Source organism: Anabas testudineus, chromosome 12 (genome assembly GCF_900324465.2).
Source record: "Anabas testudineus chromosome 12, fAnaTes1.2, whole genome shotgun sequence".
NCBI lineage: Eukaryota > Metazoa > Chordata > Actinopteri > Anabantiformes > Anabantidae > Anabas > Anabas testudineus.
The window spans coordinates 315,954-336,230 of NC_046621.1; the positions used below are offsets into that span (position 1 = coordinate 315,954).

Sequence of the window (20,277 nt, forward strand, 5' to 3'; positions counted from 1 at the left end):
CCTCCTCTTCGTCCTCCTCCTCTTCCTCCTCCTCTTCGTCCTCCTCCTCCTCGTCCTCCTCCTCTTCCTCGCCGCGGACCATGGACGGGTGAGCGCGGGGAATCCTCCCGAACCTTTCCCGAATCTTCCCGCCGTCCTCCGTTTCCCTGGTGACTGAACCGCACCTGCGCGAGCCCCCCGCCGCCGACCCCCTCGCGCTCCGTGTGTCGCTCGTGCGACTCGTTTCCTCGTTTTGTTTTGGTTCAAAGTGTCGCGAGCGACCACCGAGCGGCGGGATCTGAGCGGCTGAAATCCCGCGATACCTGGAACCGGAGAGACGAGCTGCTTACTTCATGAAAACAGAGAGAATCTGTTCGTTTTTAGTCGCTAAAACTCCTCAAATGTTCTCAGGAGAACACACGAGGTGCTTTATATGTTCCTAATGTTTCCTAAAGTTAGTGGACTGAACGAAGGAGGAGTCAGGTACCAATAGGTTTTCTGACGTTTGTTCCTGTATGTTCCTTAAACGTACTGTGTGATAATCAGCTGTAAGTTGTTAATAATCAGAATAAAAACAGGTCGTGATCATCAGACCTGACGAACAGGACGTGCAGACCATCCTGGACATTGTTGTTTAGACGTTAGTAGCTGTTCTCACGTGTTGTTCTCGTCAGGAGATCGTGATTATTATGATTATTATGATTATTATGATTATCAGCAGCACACACAACAACATCATTAACCCATGAGAACCACGATGTTCAATGAAGAACAAACCAGATGGAACACGTGGAACACTTTTCTCTACACCTAGTTACACCGGGATAAAACCACAGAGTCCACCTGAGGAACCCAGTTCTCCCTGCTCGGTAGAACCAGAAACCCAAACGAGTGACGCCGGTGTCACACCGGGTTCTTGTGGGTGGATCTCAGGTGTCCAATCTGTTCCCGTAACCGACGCCACACCTGAGATGATGGTTTTCATGTGTCACTTCTCGTCGACAAAGACTTAATCACAATATTTGTGTTTCTCTGCAGGAATCAGTGTTTACGTTGTCTCTCAGCTGCTCTGCGAACATGAGCACCTCCAACCTGTCCGCAGGTGAGTCTCGGCCCCTCCCTCCCTCTCTGTCTGAAAACCCCAAAGGTTAAAGTCACTTACCTGTATGTTTACCTGTCCACAGTGGATGGCACTGATAGGCTGTGTGTTTCTGAGCGTGCCCAGTGCGTCCCGTCTCGGGTGCTTCACCTGCGTCAGCTACCTGCCGACGTCTCTGAACAGGAAGTTCTGGCTCTGGCGCTGCCGTTCGGCCGAGTTCATAAACTGATCACGCTGAAGACCAAGAACCAGGTGACAGGAGGAGCCGAACACGTGCATCTGTACTGACTGTGTTGTTGTTTATTTGTTTACACTTTTTTTATTGAATTTTATTTGGTCATAATTCATCAAGTTTCCACGTCAGTATTTTATATTAAAATAATTTTATTATTATTCATGTCTTCAAGGCATTTTTAGAAATGGCGTCGGACGAAGCGGCTGTTACCATGGTGAATTACTACACTTCAGCCACGCCCACTGTCAGGAACCAGCCAATCTACATTCAGTACTCCACCCATCGCGAGCTCAAGACGGACAATTTGACCAATCAGGTGAGACGCTCTGGTCACTTCATTTATTTTTATTGTATTTATTATATTGTAGAATACATTTGAAATTATGTTTATTTTAAAGTTTAAAACAACAGATAAAAAATAACCAGAAACAAATTACTTTAGAAGAAAAGCAGCTGGTGGAAACCTGTGAAATTTGTTATTTATTACTGTATTAATATTTAATTGTATGTGACACATAAGGTAACCACACTCCACCTTTGATAGAAACTGATCGACAGGTTTCCTTCTTCAGTTAATCAATAAACGATTTAGGTTGAAAGAAACTTTTCATGTTCATCATTGGTTTTTTTTGTTTGTTTGTTTGTTTCTCAGAGAGCTCAGGCAGCGCTGCAGGTCATCAACGCCACAGCGATGCATTCTGGGAATGTGGCGACAAGTGGGGAGGTGCGGGCCTTAACACCTGGTCACAGTCCGGTCCTGAGAATCATTGTAGAGAATTTATTTTACCCAGTGACTCTGGAGGTCCTGCAGCAGGTCTGTTGATCATCAACGCTGAAGTTTCTGTGCTTTGGTCTTTTTGCTGTTCTTAGGAGCTCATGTTGCTACGTTTCTGTAATTATACTTATTGTGTTAGAAGATAGAATGGAATTCATTCAGTAAATGTGGTAATAAATGTGGTAATAAATGTGTTTGCTCAGAGCATAAAGATAAAATACAACTTTATTCATCCTGAAATAATAGTTTTGTCAACAGACTCGAGTTGAAATAGAATGAAAGGTGCAGGTGTTCTGCAGGAGGAATGAACGGGAAACCCTGCAAGATGGCGCGCAGGGCTGATAAACAGTTACTGAAGGAACAGGTTCATTTATTTTAACTCCATACATAACAGTTATGGCTCGTATGCCACCATTAATACGCCATTACGTATAATGTTTATTTCTCATTTCTTTAATTTTGTAACTTATTAATTATTACTAATTTAATAATGTTTATGGAGAAATGGAGAGAAGCGGTTCACAAACTTTCAAGTACCTTTGTTTATTTGTACAATATAAGTAATAATCAGCTGTACAACGATGGTAAAAACAGTCGTCACATGGAAAGATGGACTTGTCGCTAAAACTTGGTTCGATAAAAACAGAAGAGAGCAGAATGAAACGGGAACAGTGCGATGTAGTCGTTGTGTGAGGAACAACATGCAAATATACATAACATAAGCAAATTAAAGCTTCTTCACCAAACAGCAGCAGCCAGGAAATACTAACTTTTGAAAACCACGTTTCCATAGATATTTACATGGATCAGTTTCAAGAAGCGATTTAAATGATGTGAGTGCAGGTAACTTACATCCTCTGCTCCGACTGGACAGCAGGAAACAGACTCTGCTTTAGGATCGGTTGGCTGTGTCAGAGGATATTTTCATAGAGTTTCGTCTGTAACACGTGGTTTAACGTGTCCTCACACATACTTCAGTCAGGCTGTGATCCTGGTCCGTACACAGAGGAACTAAATAAATCTCTGTCAAAGCTAAAGCTCAGGTCCAAATATCATTTCCTCGGAGAGTCTCCGTATTTTCTTTCTTTAAGGTTCTTAATTATGATGACGTGTAGTCACCTTATTGTTAAAACTATTTTCAAACGTTCACAAATTAATTTTAAATAATACTTCCCCCAAATGATCAATATTAAAATGCAAACATTCTCCTGACAGAACAAATCTGGCCACTGTTCTACAGGTGGTTTGTTGTAAGTTGTTTGTTGAGCAGCATTAAAACAGAGTAAATGTAGTAAATTCATTGTTTTAAATCCAAACAAACTCGTTTATTTCTCGTCTGTTTTCAGATCTTCAGTAAGTTCGGCTCTGTGCTGAAGATCATCACCTTCACCAGAAACAATCAGTTCCAGGCTCTGCTGCAGTTCAGTGATGCCGTGCACGCTCAACACGCCAAGGGAGTGAGTCACACACACACACACACACACACACACACTGTACGTAAACTGTTTGGATGCAGAGAAGTTAAAAACATTTCCTCAGTGAATGGCAGTAGAAAACCATTTACAGCTCCAGTATAGAGTCTGAGGTCCGATCAGATGGCAGCTTTGTGACTTCCTGTGTTTCAGGCTCTGGACGGTCAGAACATCTACAACGGCTGCTGCACTCTGAGGATAGACTTCTCCAAACTGAGCGCGCTCAACGTCAAATACAACAACGAGAAGAGCCGGGACTTCACCAGAGCCGACCTCCCGACCGGAGAGTTGGAGCCGGCCGCATTCGGTGGGAGGAGCTAACGACGCCGTGTTGGTGTCTGTGTGTTTAAGACGTGTTCATATGTCACTGAAGGTGGCGTCTGTGTGACTGGACAGTAACTGGGCTGGTGTGTTACAGGTGTGGCCCTCCCTCCATATGGAGCTGCAGCTTTCCCCCCACCCTTCCACCAACACACAGGTGAGTCAGACATCAAACCGTCAATGAATTAAATCACATTATTTCTTCTGTTATGTTAACTTTTTGTTTTTATGGCAAATATAATTTTATAATTTCTTCTGCTTTAAATTTCATTTATTTTGCTGATTTAAATGAAACTTAAAATTTTCTTTTTTTCTGATTTAAATATTTTTTTTTCTAATTATTTGATTTAAAAAAGTGAATTCTTCTGTTTTAAGAACACTTTGATTTAAGTCACGTTTTAATTCTGTTTCTTAGTTTTAAATAAAGTTACATGTCTTTTCTTCCTAAGCTCTGTCAATGGCGGCCGTCCCTGGCTCGTTGGTGTCCCCCACACGTGTCTCGCTACAGGTAGCGCCCCCTCCCGTCCACTCGGTGCTGTTGGTGTCTAACTTGAACCCAGAGGTCAGAGATCACACTGTCACACAATGACCAACCAATCAGAGCAGTGCACTCTAAGGTAACGCGTTAACACTGTTTGTCTGTGCAGAGCGTGTCGCCGCACTGCCTCTTCATCCTGTTTGGTAAGAACCTGTTTAAATCATCATTAGCAAGAAACATTTAAAGAATTCAGTTTTAATTTTCATTCAATGTTTCTCACTGCTTCTGAGGTGAAGTGATGGTGATGGTAATCTGATTTAAACTTGAAACAACATACATTATAATGATAAATTACGAACTAAATTAGAACTTGAGTCCTGGAACTGAATATAAAACAATCGATGAACACTTCAATAAAGTATGAAAATGGGAATTCATACTGATTAGCAGGTCTTTCTCTTTAGTGTTTTTCTTAGCATAAGTGAAACTAATATTTTTAGATTATTATCACTAATAAACCTGAATTATTTGAAGCTGTTTATCGTGTGTGTGTGTATGTGCTCTCAGGTGTTTATGGGGACGTCCAGAGAGTAAAAATCCTCTTCAACAAAAAGGAAAACGCTCTGGTTCAGATGAGCGACGCCACCCAGGCTCAACTCGGTCTGACATTTATTTTTTTTCTTGAACTTTAACCACAAACACGAGCAGAAATACCGTGTTAGTACATAGAAATGTTTTTACCTCATAAAATAATTAATGAAGTTAGGGGAAATGAAAATGAGACGATGTCAATTTTATGAACAAATTAAAAAACTTCTATGGCACCACACACTATTACAGTACACAGTATTACAGAATATTACAGTACAGAGTATTACAGTACAGAATATCAAAGAGTATTACAGTACACAGTATTACAGTACAGAATATCACAGAGTATTACAGTACACAGTATTACAGAATATTACAGTACAGAGTATTACAGTACAGAATATTACAGGACACAGTATTACAGAATATCACAGTACAGAGTATTACAGTACACAGTATTACAGAATATTACAGTACAGGGTATTACAGTACAGAATATCACAGAGTATTACAGTACAGAGTATTACAGAATATTACAGTACACAATATTACAGAATATTACAGTACAGAGTATTACACAATATTACAGTACACAATATTACAGAATATTACAGTACAGAGTATTACAGTACAGAATATTACAGTACAGAATATCACAGAGTATGACAGTACAGAGTATTACAGAATATTACAGTACACAATATTACAGAATATTACAGTACAGAGTATTACAGAATATTACAGTACACAATATTACAGAATATTACAGTACAGAGTATTACAGTACAGAATATTACAGTACACAATATTACAGAATATTACAGTACATAGTATTACAGAATATTACAGTACACAATATTACAGAATATTACAGTACAGAATATTACAGTACACAGTATTACAGAATATCACAGTACAGAGTATTACAGTACACAGTATTACAGAATATTACAGTACAGAGTATTACAGTACAGAGTATTACAGAATATTACAGTACACAATATTACAGAATATTACAGTACATAGTATTACAGAATATTACAGTACACAATATTACAGAATATTACAGTACAGAATATTACAGTACACAGTATTACAGAATATCACAGTACAGAGTATTACAGTACACAGTATTACAGAATATTACAGTACAGAGTATTACAGTACAGAATATCACAGAATATTACAGTACACAGTATTACAGAATATTACAGTACACAGTATTACAGTACACAGTATTACAGAATATTACAGTACAGAATATTACAGTACACAATATTACAGAATATTACAGTACAGAGTATTGCAGTACACAGTATTACAGAATATTACAGTACAGAGTATAACAGAATATTACAGTAGAGTATTACAGTACACAGTATTACAGAATATTACAGTACACGGTATTACAGAATATTACAGTACGGAGTATTACAGTACACAGTATTACAGAATATTACAGTACACAATATTACAGAATATTACAGTAGAGTATTACAGTACACAGTATTACAGAATATTACAGTACAGAGTATAACAGAATATTACAGTACACAGTATTACAGTACACAGTATTACAGAATATTACAGTACACGGTATTACAGAATATTACAGTACGGAGTATTACAGTACACAGTATTACAGAACATTACAGTACACAGTACACATCACTTTGAACTGTGTAATAACTACAGTATTTCTACTGTAGTATTAGTGTAGTAACTGTATTAGTGAAACCCGTTTCCCTCCACAGCGATGAGCCACCTGAACGGGCAGCGTCTCCACGGTAACGTGATCCGGGTCACCCTGTCCAAACACCCGGTGGTGCAGCTGCCTCGAGGGGGGGCGGGGCAGGAGGAGCAGGCGCTGACCCGGGATTTCTCAGGCTCCTCCCTCCACCGCTTCAAAAAACCAGGGTCCAAAAACTTCAACAACATCTTCCCTCCGTCGGCCACGCTGCACCTGTCCAACATCCCGTAAGACGCCATTCACAGAAACGTCTGCGTCTTCTTCTTCTGCTGTTTCCCAGCGTCTCACCTGTCCTTCTGCTTCCTTTGTGTCCCAGCTCGTCGGTCAGTGAGGACGGGTTGAAGGATTTATTTGTCTCCAGCGGATTCACAGTCAAGGCCTTCAAGTTCTTCCAGTGAGTCCTGAACCTCGTTAGAGTTGAAATGTTCAAACGGGTCCTCTAAGGTCAAACTTGTGGTAGATTGGTTCTGTACCAGTTAGCAGCACGTCTGTCTCCCGGTCACGGGTTCTGTCACTTAGAATTATCACATGAGCTCTTTCAGACCAAGCTGAGCGTGGCCTCCTCACACTTCCTTCTTCTTCCCTCCCCCTTGTGGTCACCTGTTGTGATGATGTCACTTTCTCTGATGTCACAGGAAGGACAGGAAGATGGCTCTGATGCAGCTGGCGTCCGTGGAGGAGGCCATCGAGGCTCTGATCGCTCTGCACGACCACCAGCTGGATCACAACCAGCACCTGCGGGTCTCCTTCTCCAAGTCCACCATCTGACTCTCTCAGAAACTGGAAGAGGCTCAGATGGTGGACTCAGAGACTCCGAGTCCACCATCTAACCAGCCAGACGTCGGGGGCCACGTATCGTCCCACAGCGAGAACAAACGGACCAATGGGAGGGCCCCGATACCGTGCCTACAAAAGCTCTGACATCACAGTGACAGATGATGTCACAATGAGGGGTCCTCGCCATGGTTACAGAGCACATTCCTGAACAGACTGAGGACTGAGTAGCAGTGTATTGTGGGTAATGGAGTCCAACAAGGAACCAATGTGAGTTGAATTTTTTTGTCTTAATGTTAAAGTAATGTGATGACAAAGTTTTCAAAATAAAATCGGCCTTTTCCCCAAATAATGGAAAGATGATTTGTTCTGCGTCTTTAGAAAAGTTGATCCTGTAAAACTTTTACATTTTTCTTTACAGTCATTTTTGAAATTCATTTTGTATCGTTTAAAACCAAAACAACATTTTATAAATGAATCCTTTTCTTCTTTTTTGGATTTATTCCAAACGGTCATGTTACTTTTTAATCTTCAGCGCTGCACCATCTGATTATATATGAATTAATTAATCTTCTTCTTAGGATTTGTCTGGCTGCGATCTCAACAAACCTTCTTCGGTGCCTTATTTTTCTTAATTTCTCTGCTGTTTGTTTGGTTTTTTACATGCTGAGTGGAGTTTGGGTGGTGGTCGTAATAATCAAACGTTTTATTTAGTAGAATTTTTTCAAAAATATGTTTTGTTAAGTTGTGTTTTTGGGAGACTAAAATCATGAATGTATTTATACTGTAAAACCAGAACTAGCTTTGACCACCTGTCGTATCTGTGTGTGTGTATTTATATGGGTGTATGTATATATATGTATATGTATATATATATATATATATACACATTTATATATATATATGTATGGGTGTGTGTGTGTGTGCGTGTTTATCAACCTGAGCTGTGGTTGGTTCATCAGCCCTTCTTCCTTTTATCTATTAAAATACATGTAATTTAAATGCAGCAGTTTTTTGCTCCTTGCTGAAGATTCGATTGTTCTGGTTTTTGTTTTGTGTTTGGAGACGTTGGTGATTTTCTTAAACAGGAAACAAGCCACAGAAAACAGGAAGCTGCCGATTCCCACTTTGCCTTGTGACCACTGGCCTCGGTAAATGTTCTTCTGTGTCTTTAGTTACGTTTTTGGTTTTGGATTAAAATGGCCTCAGTGTTACAGAAAACTAATTCCAACATGTTCTCTTCCATATTTATTTTTATTTTTCAAATTCAACGTGGTCATTTTTGTGTAACTGTACAACAATTCATATTTTTGAACTTTAACTAAAATAAATCTTAATACTTTTGTTTTAGGAAACAAATTCCGTTTTTTAATTAGTGATTACAAAGTCTTGTGGGGTCAAACGAAGCCAAAGTTTACGTGCCTTTTAATTGGATGAACCCATTTCCACATTAGGACACCATTTCCCATTTCCTGTTTAAGTGGCTTACGTTTTATAAAAGTACTAAACTCTCTCCCTAATATTTGCATTTTAAGGTTCTCAACATGTTTTATGTTTTCGTGTCTTCACACACTGAAGTGACAGATTCTGTGGATTCAAGCCACCTCTTTCATTTCCTCTGTGTCAGGCAGAAAAATTACAACTCCGACCTGTAACACGTGTTACACTGCGCCCACCGTGCAACGATATTTATTAGTTTAATAATTAAGTGTGTGGCTACAAGTATGTTAAACATGTACAGTAACATGCTACTCGTGGGCTTTGTCAAAGGTTACATGTGTAGTCTTATTATTGTAATGTAACTTAGAAAGTAGCTCAGATGTAACTGTATGAACATGTACAACATCATGTTCACAAGCTTGTTATACATGTTCTTATACTTGGGTGTATTTCACTCAGTACTACAGTTTTTATTTGCTACGTCTAATTTAACAAGTACTGTAATGTGTTTAATGTTTTACATGTTTTCAATTCCTAAAAAATGCTTATAACCTGTTCTAATACTTGTTTTGACTCACTACTTCTTAAACTGAACAGGTATTTTACCATGTAATCTGTGTAGTGTAGCATATGACAAAATTCCAAGTATTACCTCGGTTCATTGGTAACACGTTTAATAATATGAACACAAGTTACATGTTTTTCTTACACACTTGGGTAAAACAGAATAAAATCATTATTTAACAGGGAGACATGAAAACATAAAACACCTTTTTAATTTGTTCTCATTTCATTTAAACCCATGGGAAAGTGAAAATGTTGAATTTCTTGTTTTTCCTTCGTCCCTTTTTGCCCATATACTTTGCTTAAACCTGACAGAGTTTTGTTCTTCCTGTTCGAGCTCCAACCCGAACAGCTTTATGTGAATGTATTTGTTTTTTTATGCTAATGAATGTAAAGTACTTGTGGTGCATTGTGGGAGCAGGTGGGACTGTTATTGTTGTTATTATATGAAATATTTTTTAAATTGAACCAGTGCATGAAGAGATTTGGGGGGGGGGGTGTTAAACTTTTAGCTGTGCTTGATTCAGTTTTTATTTATTCTGAAAGTTTGACAGGAAGTTGTAGCATGAACCACTGAATCAATAAATAAACCATCGGACAACCGACGGCTGTGCTGCTCCTCACTATCAAAGAAACACAAAATACACATTTCAAATTCAGCTTTACTGAAACTTTATTGTTCCTGTGTTGACACAATCCTCTACTGTGATTGGTCGTTTTGCAGGCTACAGCAGATAACTGCAAATCTAAAAAAAACAACAATAAACAAATCCTACTGATCCTATTGGACGACAACAACAGGGGTTCGTCCGACTCAGAGATGACGTCATCAAGCAAACCGCCTGCGGCAAACAACTAACGATAAACGCAGCTTTAGAAAAAACGCATACACACAAACACGCGGTGTTCAGACATGTTGAGAAACGGTTTTATTCTTTTGTACAAAAGGTTTTCAAATGAGTTTGGTCCAGTGCTGATCAAATGAAATGTTGCGACCAACGACCATCACAGAATACTGGAATTCATTCAGTGGAGGGTAAAAAAACAACAGCTCTGATCTGATGGGCCAGATTTTTATCAGTTTTTTTGTTTTACGACTTTGTCACGTTCAAATGTTCACGACTGCTAAAGAATTCGTTTGAGACTTTTCGTAATTACGATGTCGTATTCTGTACGTACGTTAACTTCCGTAGCTGCTGTTATTATTATTATGACACAAACGTCGTCTTAAGTTGTTATTGTTACAATTATGAGAACGTAATCAGAACACTGTAAATCAAGATCAAGTTCTTTAAATGATCACATTTGATATTTACCAAGATTTTTAAAAATCTTTAAAAATATTTCTAGTTTTTAAATGAAATTTAATTTAACTTTTACTGGTGAGAAGGAAAGTTATCATGTTTTTAATTCAGTCAAATTGAAAGATTCTTTTTTTTAATCATCTTTATAATCTTGAGGTTTTTATTCTGATCACGTTAGTAAGTTACTGTTGTTAAAAAGAGCTACGGTCAGTTTTGTAATGACAAAACAAAGATCGTACAAGTCGTAGTTTTTCTCCAGGATAGACGACATAATTATGAAAAAATGTCTCAAAGATTTTTAGATTTAATAAAGTTTTTTTTTTCTTGCATTTTTTAACCAGACTAAATCAGCCAAGCAGAGAAACCGTCTTTCTCTCTGGCCGACTGGATTCACATTTTTAACTTAAAGCTGCACAAATCAGTAGGTTTCAAAGTGACGATTACACAGAAGCTGAGGATCCTTTTCTTCTTACTGCAGTAATAAAGAGATCATTAGCTTTTTAGCAAAGAGCTGGAGCCACAGGACTTAAAGTAAGCACAGGTCTGTACGTTGCGTTTTCTCTCCTGGAAACACGTGACGGATTTCTTGATTATCATTAGATATTAAGTCATAAACAAGTAAACTGCTTCTGTACTGTCCAATAATCCGTCTGTGCAGCTCTACACACATTTGGAGTTTTAACTTCACTTCACTGAAAAAACAATGGAAGCAAATCACAGCTGCAGCAATTTAACTAAACAGCAACGAGACATGCGAGTGTTTTCCTTTAAAAACCATCGGCCTGAATTCAAGTCTTTGACATTTACAGTAAGTTCAAGTTTGCCAATAAGAATTCATCCAAAATCCACTTTTCCTAAATGTCAGATCACATCAGTCCGTTTCCATAACTACTTTTACACCTGGACAACAGAAAACACGTTTCACATTTTTGTTTCTGATGTTTCTACGTTTTTCAGTCAACACTGGAAATGTTAATGAAAAGCAGTGGATGGAAATACAACGGGGTGTTTTACCAATGAGAATAAAGTGTTTGGGATGTTAGGTGTGTTTCGGAACTACTACTATTCTACTATGTGTACTACATGTGTGAAACCGTTCCCAAAACTCAGAGTGGAAGTGAAACGACAGATGAGTTCCTAATTGACTGTAATTCTCAGTAAAGTTAAAATGAGTTCGGCTGCCGTTTGCTTCCACATGAACCTCATGAATCCGACGGGGAAAAACTCAATCAGCCGATCAGGGGAGATCGTTTCAACTCCTCTTTCCTGACTGGTTCATTTCTCCTTGTTTGTCCAACTCTGATCAAAGATCAGATGTTTCAGTGCAACACATCACTCCCTCCCATTTTAAAATGTCTGTCTTTCTTCCTGTGCTCTCATTGGCTTGTTCTGGCATCATTTAGTTTTAGCACCAAAACGAACATAAATAGATAAAAACACACACACACACACACACACACACACACTCACACTCACACTCGCTTCAGTTTTTCTCATAAAAAAAAACAAACATCAGTCTCTCTCCCCACTATCAGGAGAAGGAGGAGGGTCAAAGTGCAGCCAGTTGCCATAGTAACTACACGTCGAGGATCTCCTCGGCAGTGCCGCCGCAGCGCAGCCGGTACCGTCCGGTCCTCCAGCTGATGGTGGGGTCCCACAGAGCCGACAGGAAGATCTGCACCGCCATGGACTCCCTGATGAACCAGGCGACGGCAAAGTCCAGTTTGGAGAAGCACAGCGGGGCGCCCTGCAGGACGACCGAGGATCAACCAGATCAAACACTGAACCTTTTTAAACGTGTTTGTTCCAGTTTCAATTTACTTCTTATTTCTTTTGATATATTAAAAATAAATATCAGACAATTCCCTTTAAGATAAAGTAAAATGTATAAAGAAGTAATCAAGCCTGAAAAATGTCTTTAAATGTTCCTTTTTGACTGGTACCTGAATTCCTGTGAGCTGGATGTAGTCGGATATAAACCAGGCGAGACAGTGACACATGAAGAAAACCATCATGTCCCATCTACAAAACCAACACAGATCCATGTTTTCCAGTGTCACAGCCACTTAAACCTCTTATATTATCATGAATAAATATTAATATATTTATGGCTAAATAATCACTTTAACACAAAAATCCACGGTCACCATGAAACTTTAGTCAAATACAGAAGAACACATGTGAACGGGCTGCTCCGGGTTCAATCTTACACGTCTTATGGCCAAAGTTCAAGATGAGAACCAGCAGGGATTCAGTAACTTAGTCGTATCATTAGTTAGAACTCGTTAAAGCAGATGGACGTATTTAATATATAAAAACAAGTTTGGTCTTGTATAAAATAACCTGAAGACAAATCTTCACCCAGCAACATCAACATCAACATAACCTGCTGCCTCCTGCTCTCTGTTTGGCTGAGTACCTGAACACGTGATGTGCTGCCCAGCCAATGATGAGGCTGGCCAGGAAGCACTCAGACACAGGTTCCAACACGGTGCCAGGCAGCATGTTGATCCTCAACTTTGTCCACCTGAGAATGTCCACAGACAATTAAGATTATTATTAACAACTTAGTTAAACATATAACGTATGTAGAAATGAGTCCTGGTCTAAGGAACAAAGAGACGCTAGATTTAAAGTCTTTACTGACTCATCAATGAACACAGAGAGTAAAATACTAACGAATAGTCGATTAGTTCCTCAAATATCAGTTGGATCAGTTTGTATCATATGTGACAGTTGGATTAAACCTTTAAACATCACCTGATCATGCGGGACTGGAACTGGCCAATAGAGTAGGACCCAGAATTCTGCAAGGCCACCTGTGTTGCCATAGAGAACTTCCAGCCCCTGAGAAAGTAGAGTTTCGTGTAACTAACACATCACGAACAGCTTTAAACCTCAAACCAACATCAGTCAAACTGCAGGTGCTAATGCTAACATGCTAACCTGTCAGCAATGGCTTTTGCCATGAAGTAATCCTCCGCGATGTACTGAGCGAAGGCGACCAATCCGCCGGCCTGATCCAACACGTCCTTCCTCATCAGACACGACATCCCCGTCACACACTTTATCCCCGTCACATTAGCTGAGATGTAGGAGCGAGGGTGGGACGTCCCAAAATACACCTGGAAACAGGTTAGCATTAGCATCTGTTATACAGACAGTTAGCACCAAACAGCTAGTTGAAAAGACTTTAACAACACATTAGAATATCTCCAGCTTCATCGTGTAGCCAGCCCAACGTAGGATTTATGGTTTCACTGCATCCAGTGACTTTTAATATGAACAACTGAGCAAAACTATAAAACTAATGATAAAACAGCAGGGACGTTGGTCTGACATCATGTAATCTGAACCCGTCTTTAAGAACTAGTTACTGGAGACCTTTAATCCGACCCCACCTGCTCTAGTGTGGCGGCGAAGCCTTGGCGGTCGGCAACATACGGCAAACCGTGGACCAGTCCCACCTTCTCCGTCATGTGATTGGTCAGATCCGTCAGGGTGTCTGGTTTCACTAACAAATACACACAGGGAGTTAGCATTAGCACCGATGAATAAAGGTGTCTTAGCTGCAGGGATACTGACCTCTGATGCCGCTGTCACAGATCCAGACCAGACCATATTTGGCTCCTTCGTAACCTGGCATCAGGTTGTTGATTTTGGGGTTGATTCCAACTTTCTTACCCCCTGAGAACCAAAGAACAACACATGCCAACAATAGATGCTAACAAGGACTAAGAAAACTACAGGTTGTTAGATGATGATAGAAACAATGTGGAATAAGGAAAAACGAGAAGCGGTTTCTCACCGATGAATAATCGAGCGTCTACGTTGGGATATTTTCCCAACAACTTTTTACAAACATCAACAGCTGGATCATCCGTATCCTGAACACACAGCAGGATCTCATACTGCGAAAACAGAACACAAGGAGGGGGAAGTTAGACAGCAGCTCGGGGTCAGATTGGAGCACAGAAGGTAGTCTGGGGGCAGTGGTAGATTGGACATCGCGTGGTTGGGGCAACTGTGTTTCAGACGGGGCAGTTAGATGCTACCTGGGTGGTATATGGGTTTCAAGAGGACTAAGTATAGCAGTGAAAGCAGCTGATTGGCCGTCAGAGGTGATGACGTGAGATGGTAGTCAGGGTGAGAAACGTCACCTTGGGGTAATCCAGCGTGAAAAACGTCTCCAGGTTGGAGATCAGGTTCGGGTCGACGCCCTTTAGTGGCTTCAGCAGAGAAACTCCTGCCAGCTGTGTGAACGACTGCTTGGCTTCCGAACGTTTCTTGTGGAGATGGAGACGCCTGAAATACAGAGGTCAAAGGTCAGAAGGCACCTGATCATCAGCCACAAAACCAGGACAACACTGAACCTTAATTTATCAGGGACAAACATCTCAAATGCTCAGATCAGACTGACTTTACCAAGCTGTAAGTACAGGGCAGTGTTTCCCACACAGATTTACTTGGGCAGGTCGCACAGGTGCCCAACCTGGTAGACTTGACAGCCAGCCAGGTAAATGTCTGCTGTCATGACTGGACCGTTGTCTATGTCATAAACAATGAGATGCAGTTACTGTGTGTCCACAATTTAGTAGCAACATCCACGCTGTCTCAGTCAGGACAGATCCACCAGCTTCCTGAACACTTGTTCTGCTGATTGTTTTTTTTTTTTGCTTTAATCATTGCTGTTGATGGTTCAGAAGTGAAACAGCTGCTCGCATCAGCCGTCACCAACGTTAATTCAGTGATTTTAGTTGATAATAGCTCAAATGAACACAACTGAGTCTGTGGTTCCAGTTTCATCTTCTATGCTGTGGTCTGCTGGGGCGGCAACATGAAGGTGGCAGACACTAACAGACTAAACAAACTGATGGCTGGCTCTGTTCTCGGGGTGGAGCTGGACCCTCTACATCAGGGGTGTCCAGTCCTGGTCCTCGAGGGCCGCTATCCTGCTGGTTTTCCAACTATCTCTGCCTTACCCACTGCTGATTACCTGGATCAGGTGTGTTCAGCCAATCAGAAGCTTTAAGTGCAAGGCTGGTTGCAAAACAAGCTGGACAGTGGCTCTTGAGGACCGGGATTGGACACCCCTGCTCTACATGTTGTAGCTGAAAGGAGGATGCTGTCCAAACTCCTCTCAATCCTGGACAACTCCTCCCACCCACTGCACAGTGTGTTGGCTGGACAGAGGAGCACGTTCAGCCAAAGACTTATTAACATTAAATGCTCCACAGAGAACCACAGTAGATCCTTTCTACGTGTGGCCATCAATCTTTACAATTCCTCCCCCCTCTGTAAGGGGTGGGGGAAATGATAGTTGAAGTTTTTTGTAATTTTGAACCTTGAACACTGTGGCCAAAGATTGTATATGAGGTAAGAGGCATCACTCTGCAACACCACTGAACAATGTGTGTCTCTGTAGTTCCACAAACTCTCAACAGAGTGAGACCTCTTCCCTTGTAAAACCACCAACAGATCTTGCTTAAGCATAATCCCATTCTGTGGGAAACACCGCAGGAAGTTCACACTGATCCAGGAGTCAGCACAGCATCAGCAATAAACCACAAATCTACAGTCAGAGAGGAGCAGACGACTATGTAGATGTTAACATGACAAGAGCAGGGATTACGAGCTGTGTCAGAAGTCTGATGAAACCAACCGTCCATCATTCCCTGGCAGGTTCATTCTTGCAGTCAGTATTTTCATGAAGTACACACACACACACACACACACACACACACACACACACACACTGACTGGTCAAACAGCTCAGATCACCTGTCACCACAGTTAATACCTTGACAGGACTAATTGATTGTGGTGCTCCTGTGTGTGTGTGCTTTCTCCAAGTTGCTGCAGAAACAGGCTTCAATACAAAACTGCTTTGCAGCCAAAGATTGCATATGGAGGTAAGAGGTATCACTCCATAACACCTCAACGACATCTCAAAACAAGCATGGACTGAGCCTCTCAGTACATCAGTAGTGTCTCTTCTGCTGCTACGTACAGGTCTAAACTACAGCATGTTTTATTCTATTATTTACACTCAGAATCTTTAGGATTTTAATTGTGACAAACATGTAGTCACCTTCACCCACACACGCTACGTTACCACTTTCCCTGTCTGCAGACACTTTTTCCATATTCTGGACTTTTCCTGAACTCGAAGGAACCAAACCGGCTAATAAACTAGCTGCATGGATGAAATAAATAAATGGCTTAAATTCCAGTCAAACTGAGCAGTTTAAAGTTTAAACAACCACAACCACAATGTAAAGTTAGCGGAGCAGCAGGCTGAAAACCACGAACCGTGAATCTTCAGTACTTTCTGACATTTAATCATGAAAAATCACCTGCAGATGAACCATGAATGTCATGATTCAGTCTGTGCAGCCTTGGAGCAAAGCGACAAGTTTAAGGCTGTTTTTTCTTTAACAACTCAGCCGTCACACAGAACCTGTAACTTAAACAGACTCTGGTATGTGGACTGTGCAATAACAATTACCCTGCACATTCATGCCATGGGCACATTGTGTGATATGATCTCATCTGCTCAGACTCTGGGGGTTTATCTGGAGATCTGGAGTCAGATGGTGAGATGATATCTGCTATATCAAAGCACACTGACGGACGTAGAAAAAGGTTTGAAAATTTAGGTTTGTGTTCTGCATCATTTCCTGCTGATCTGTAGCTGTGGCATTGCAGCAGCAGTTGAACCGGTTCTAACTTTCTGTCTGATTTTACCATCAGTGATGAAAAATCACTGATGGAGACAGATCTTTATCCACATTTCTCCAAAACCAGCATTGTGCTTTTCTCTGTAGCTGTTAATCATAAAGACAGATGAAGCTTGGTCTCAGTCTGCAGCATAAAGAAATAAATGTAACGTCCCCCGATTTGTGTCTTATAATTGCTGCCATTTCACCATGGACTATAAATATTGACCCATTTTCATTCATCTATTTTACATATTCTGTACATATATTGAGTTTTTATCTGTATTAATGTTATTGGTTATGTGTATTTTTGTTGGTGTTGGATCTTTCCTGGTTGTGGTTCCTTTCTTTCTGTCTGTGTTGAGAACAACTGTAATGAGGCAAAACTATTTCCCTCTGGGATTAATAAAGTTTTTTGAATCTTGAATGTGAATCAAGTCTGGCCGGGGACCTCGGTTACATATCACATCCTCCCTGCCTCACCCCCACATTTCCTGTCTGAGTTGTTAAACAGCACTGATGATCTGATGATCACCAAAAGAGTCAAATGAACTGGCTCGTGATTCATCTGTAGTACATCAATATGAACCTGGACACAGCCACGACTGAACCTGACGGTTTAGTAACTTTTATTTATAGCGGTCCAAAATGTATATTTTCTGTATTTTTCTCTGTGGAGGAGCCAATTTAAAAGCACAGAACGTGAATGTACCTTAACATGCATTTCATTAACAGTTTAAAACCTGCATCAGGAAATTAAAAGATGGCTGTACAGGCTGTGAAAAGCTTAAGATTACTGTGAACTTACAACTCAAAGACCATTCAGGAGCCTATTTCATGTTCTGGCAGTAGTTGCTGTTATTCCAAGACCTAAATTAATGTGTGCAGTTCTACAACTCAAATGCAGGAAATGTGCTGAAATCGGATTAAAACGTTTCAAACAGACCTCTGTACTCACATCTACAGGAAACAATTGGTCAAGAGCGACTGGAAAACACAGTGTTGGTCCATATCGTTAGCTTTCCCAGCCAGACTGCCACTTTACAGATACAGAAAATACAGAGGCTATGGGCACACAGCTCATCGCTACAGAACTAACACACACATAAGTAGTTATATGTGTAGTTTGGAAAGTTGGCAAACCTCCTGTTACCATGTCCTCGTTACAATAAAACACGGTGAAGTTGGTGAAACTGCCCTGAAACTCATCCAAAATGAGATCAGATTAAGTGCTGATACGAGAACTGGATTAACGCCGAATTAAAGAATAACTAATAATAAATCAAAACGCAGACATGGACAGTTTTACCATGCGGCATTTATAATCTCTGATGAAACAAATGTTTTAAATAGTCATGTTTCCAGGTGTAATTCAGTGTGAGCAGGAAACAGGAAATATATACTAGGTTAATACAAACGAACCGTGACGTAAACGAGTTAAGCTGTAATAACACACTGTACAGATAAATGAACTCATCCGGCTTCATTATGTGCTGCCCCACCTGGATAATTCATTGAAACACCTTTTTTATTGTCCTAAAACATCCAGAGATTCCTGAGTGACCACACTCAGCCTGGCGTTAGCGTTAGCGGTAACGGGCACAGCTAACTACAGCGTTTAACCAGGAAAACGCCCAACAGTTATCCGTCCACACACTGAGCTTTGGCCGGCTGTCACACACCAGGACCCCCGAAGGACTCCACGTCCTGTTTTCAGATGTTACCCCGCCGGTGGTTCACGTTTTAGGACAAACCACAGAAATGAAGAGAAGAAAGAGAAGCTCCGCTGTGCTAGCCGTTAGTTAGCTTAGCCTAGCCTAGCTTAGCGGTTCACTCACACGTAAATGATGGACATGAAGTGCATGAGCCACAGGACGAAGAACAGGATGAAGCCGAACACGGCGAATCCCTGCATGGCGAGGTCCAGCACGGCCATGGCGGCGTGCGGGGGCAGTCGGAGCCGGGAGGGGTCACGGAGAGACGGGGTACAGAGGACCGGAGAGGGACCACTGGCAGAGCAGCGGCGACACGGTCCGACTCCAGGTGCCACGGGCTCCGCTAAGGTTAGGTTAGAGATCCGGGTCTCCGGTTAACAGGAACCAGTCCGGGAACTCGAAGCGACCTGGTTCGGCCTGGTGATGCTGGTGTGCGGGTCACGATGTGATCGAGGGGTTTGACAGTCAGCAGACCGGCGGACGGTCAGCTGACTACCGAGGGAGGCGGCGGGCACAACGCACACTACTTCCGCTTGCCCTTCAAAACAAAAGTCAAAGAGCGAGAACCAGGAAACACACACCTGTGGTTACCTGAGGGGAGAGCACACCTATCTGACAGCACAGGTGCACGTCAGGAAACGTCACCCGAGGTTCAGAGCGTTCAGTTCCGTTTAATGTTTTGTTTTCTGGTCTTATTTTGTTGTATTCAGATATTTGATTATAAAGAACGTTTTCTTCGTTATTATTGTTTATTGAAATGTTGAATTGAGAATTTCCTGCTCTTGATTTATTACAATTATGAAGGAGAGAGGATAAAATTCCTTTTTACACGCTGTGGTTTTATTAGTTCTCATAACACTCTCATATAACTATAGGCTATAAGCTTAATATATTTAATCATTAACAGTATTAGGCTGGATTTAAGCTGCAATTTCCTGTGGAAATTAAATTTCACCCACGTACAAAACTGAATCCTTTCATTCATAAGCCCTGCCCTAACAGGTGAGTCACAGAAACAGTTTCACCTGAGTCAGTTTCTGTGTGAACAGACAGATGAGGAA

The 20,277-nt window shown here is 41.0% G+C and overlaps 2 protein-coding genes across 4 annotated transcripts; one reads left to right on the top strand and one right to left on the bottom strand.

The window, feature by feature from the left end:
- The first annotated feature begins 7 nt into the window (after positions 1-7).
- Positions 8-12,406, top strand: LOC113159785 (polypyrimidine tract-binding protein 3-like). Of its 3 annotated transcripts, XR_003298642.1 has the most exons (15): positions 8-88; positions 1,018-1,081; positions 1,164-1,330; positions 1,486-1,629; positions 1,966-2,127; positions 3,435-3,545; positions 3,714-3,867; positions 3,979-4,038; positions 4,331-4,443; positions 4,529-4,562; positions 4,927-5,019; positions 6,705-6,927; positions 7,017-7,094; positions 7,336-7,744; positions 12,318-12,406. XR_003298642.1 is itself a non-coding variant. In XM_026356691.1 (14 exons), exons 2-14 carry the CDS (start codon positions 1,057-1,059, stop codon positions 7,466-7,468), a joined length of 1,497 nt encoding a protein of 498 aa, XP_026212476.1. In that variant the 5' UTR covers positions 8-88; positions 1,018-1,056; the 3' UTR covers positions 7,469-10,505. The 3 variants fall into 3 exon arrangements, 2 of the variants coding, with proteins under 2 accessions (XP_026212476.1, XP_026212477.1); XM_026356691.1 differs by lacking the exon at positions 12,318-12,406 and having other exon boundaries at positions 7,336-10,505; XM_026356692.1 differs by lacking the exons at positions 8-88; positions 12,318-12,406 and adding an exon at positions 325-462 and having other exon boundaries at positions 7,336-10,505.
- ugcg (UDP-glucose ceramide glucosyltransferase) lies at positions 9,572-19,437 on the bottom strand. The gene is made up of 10 exons (XM_026356696.1): positions 19,340-19,437; positions 14,943-15,087; positions 14,591-14,693; positions 14,368-14,469; positions 14,184-14,296; positions 13,729-13,907; positions 13,543-13,629; positions 13,202-13,309; positions 12,726-12,804; positions 9,572-12,529 (listed from the first exon to the last, which is right to left on the bottom strand). Exons 1-10 carry the CDS (start codon positions 19,435-19,437, stop codon positions 12,359-12,361), a joined length of 1,185 nt encoding a protein of 394 aa, XP_026212481.1. The 3' UTR covers positions 9,572-12,358.
- Between the last annotated feature and the right edge of the window lie 840 nt (positions 19,438-20,277).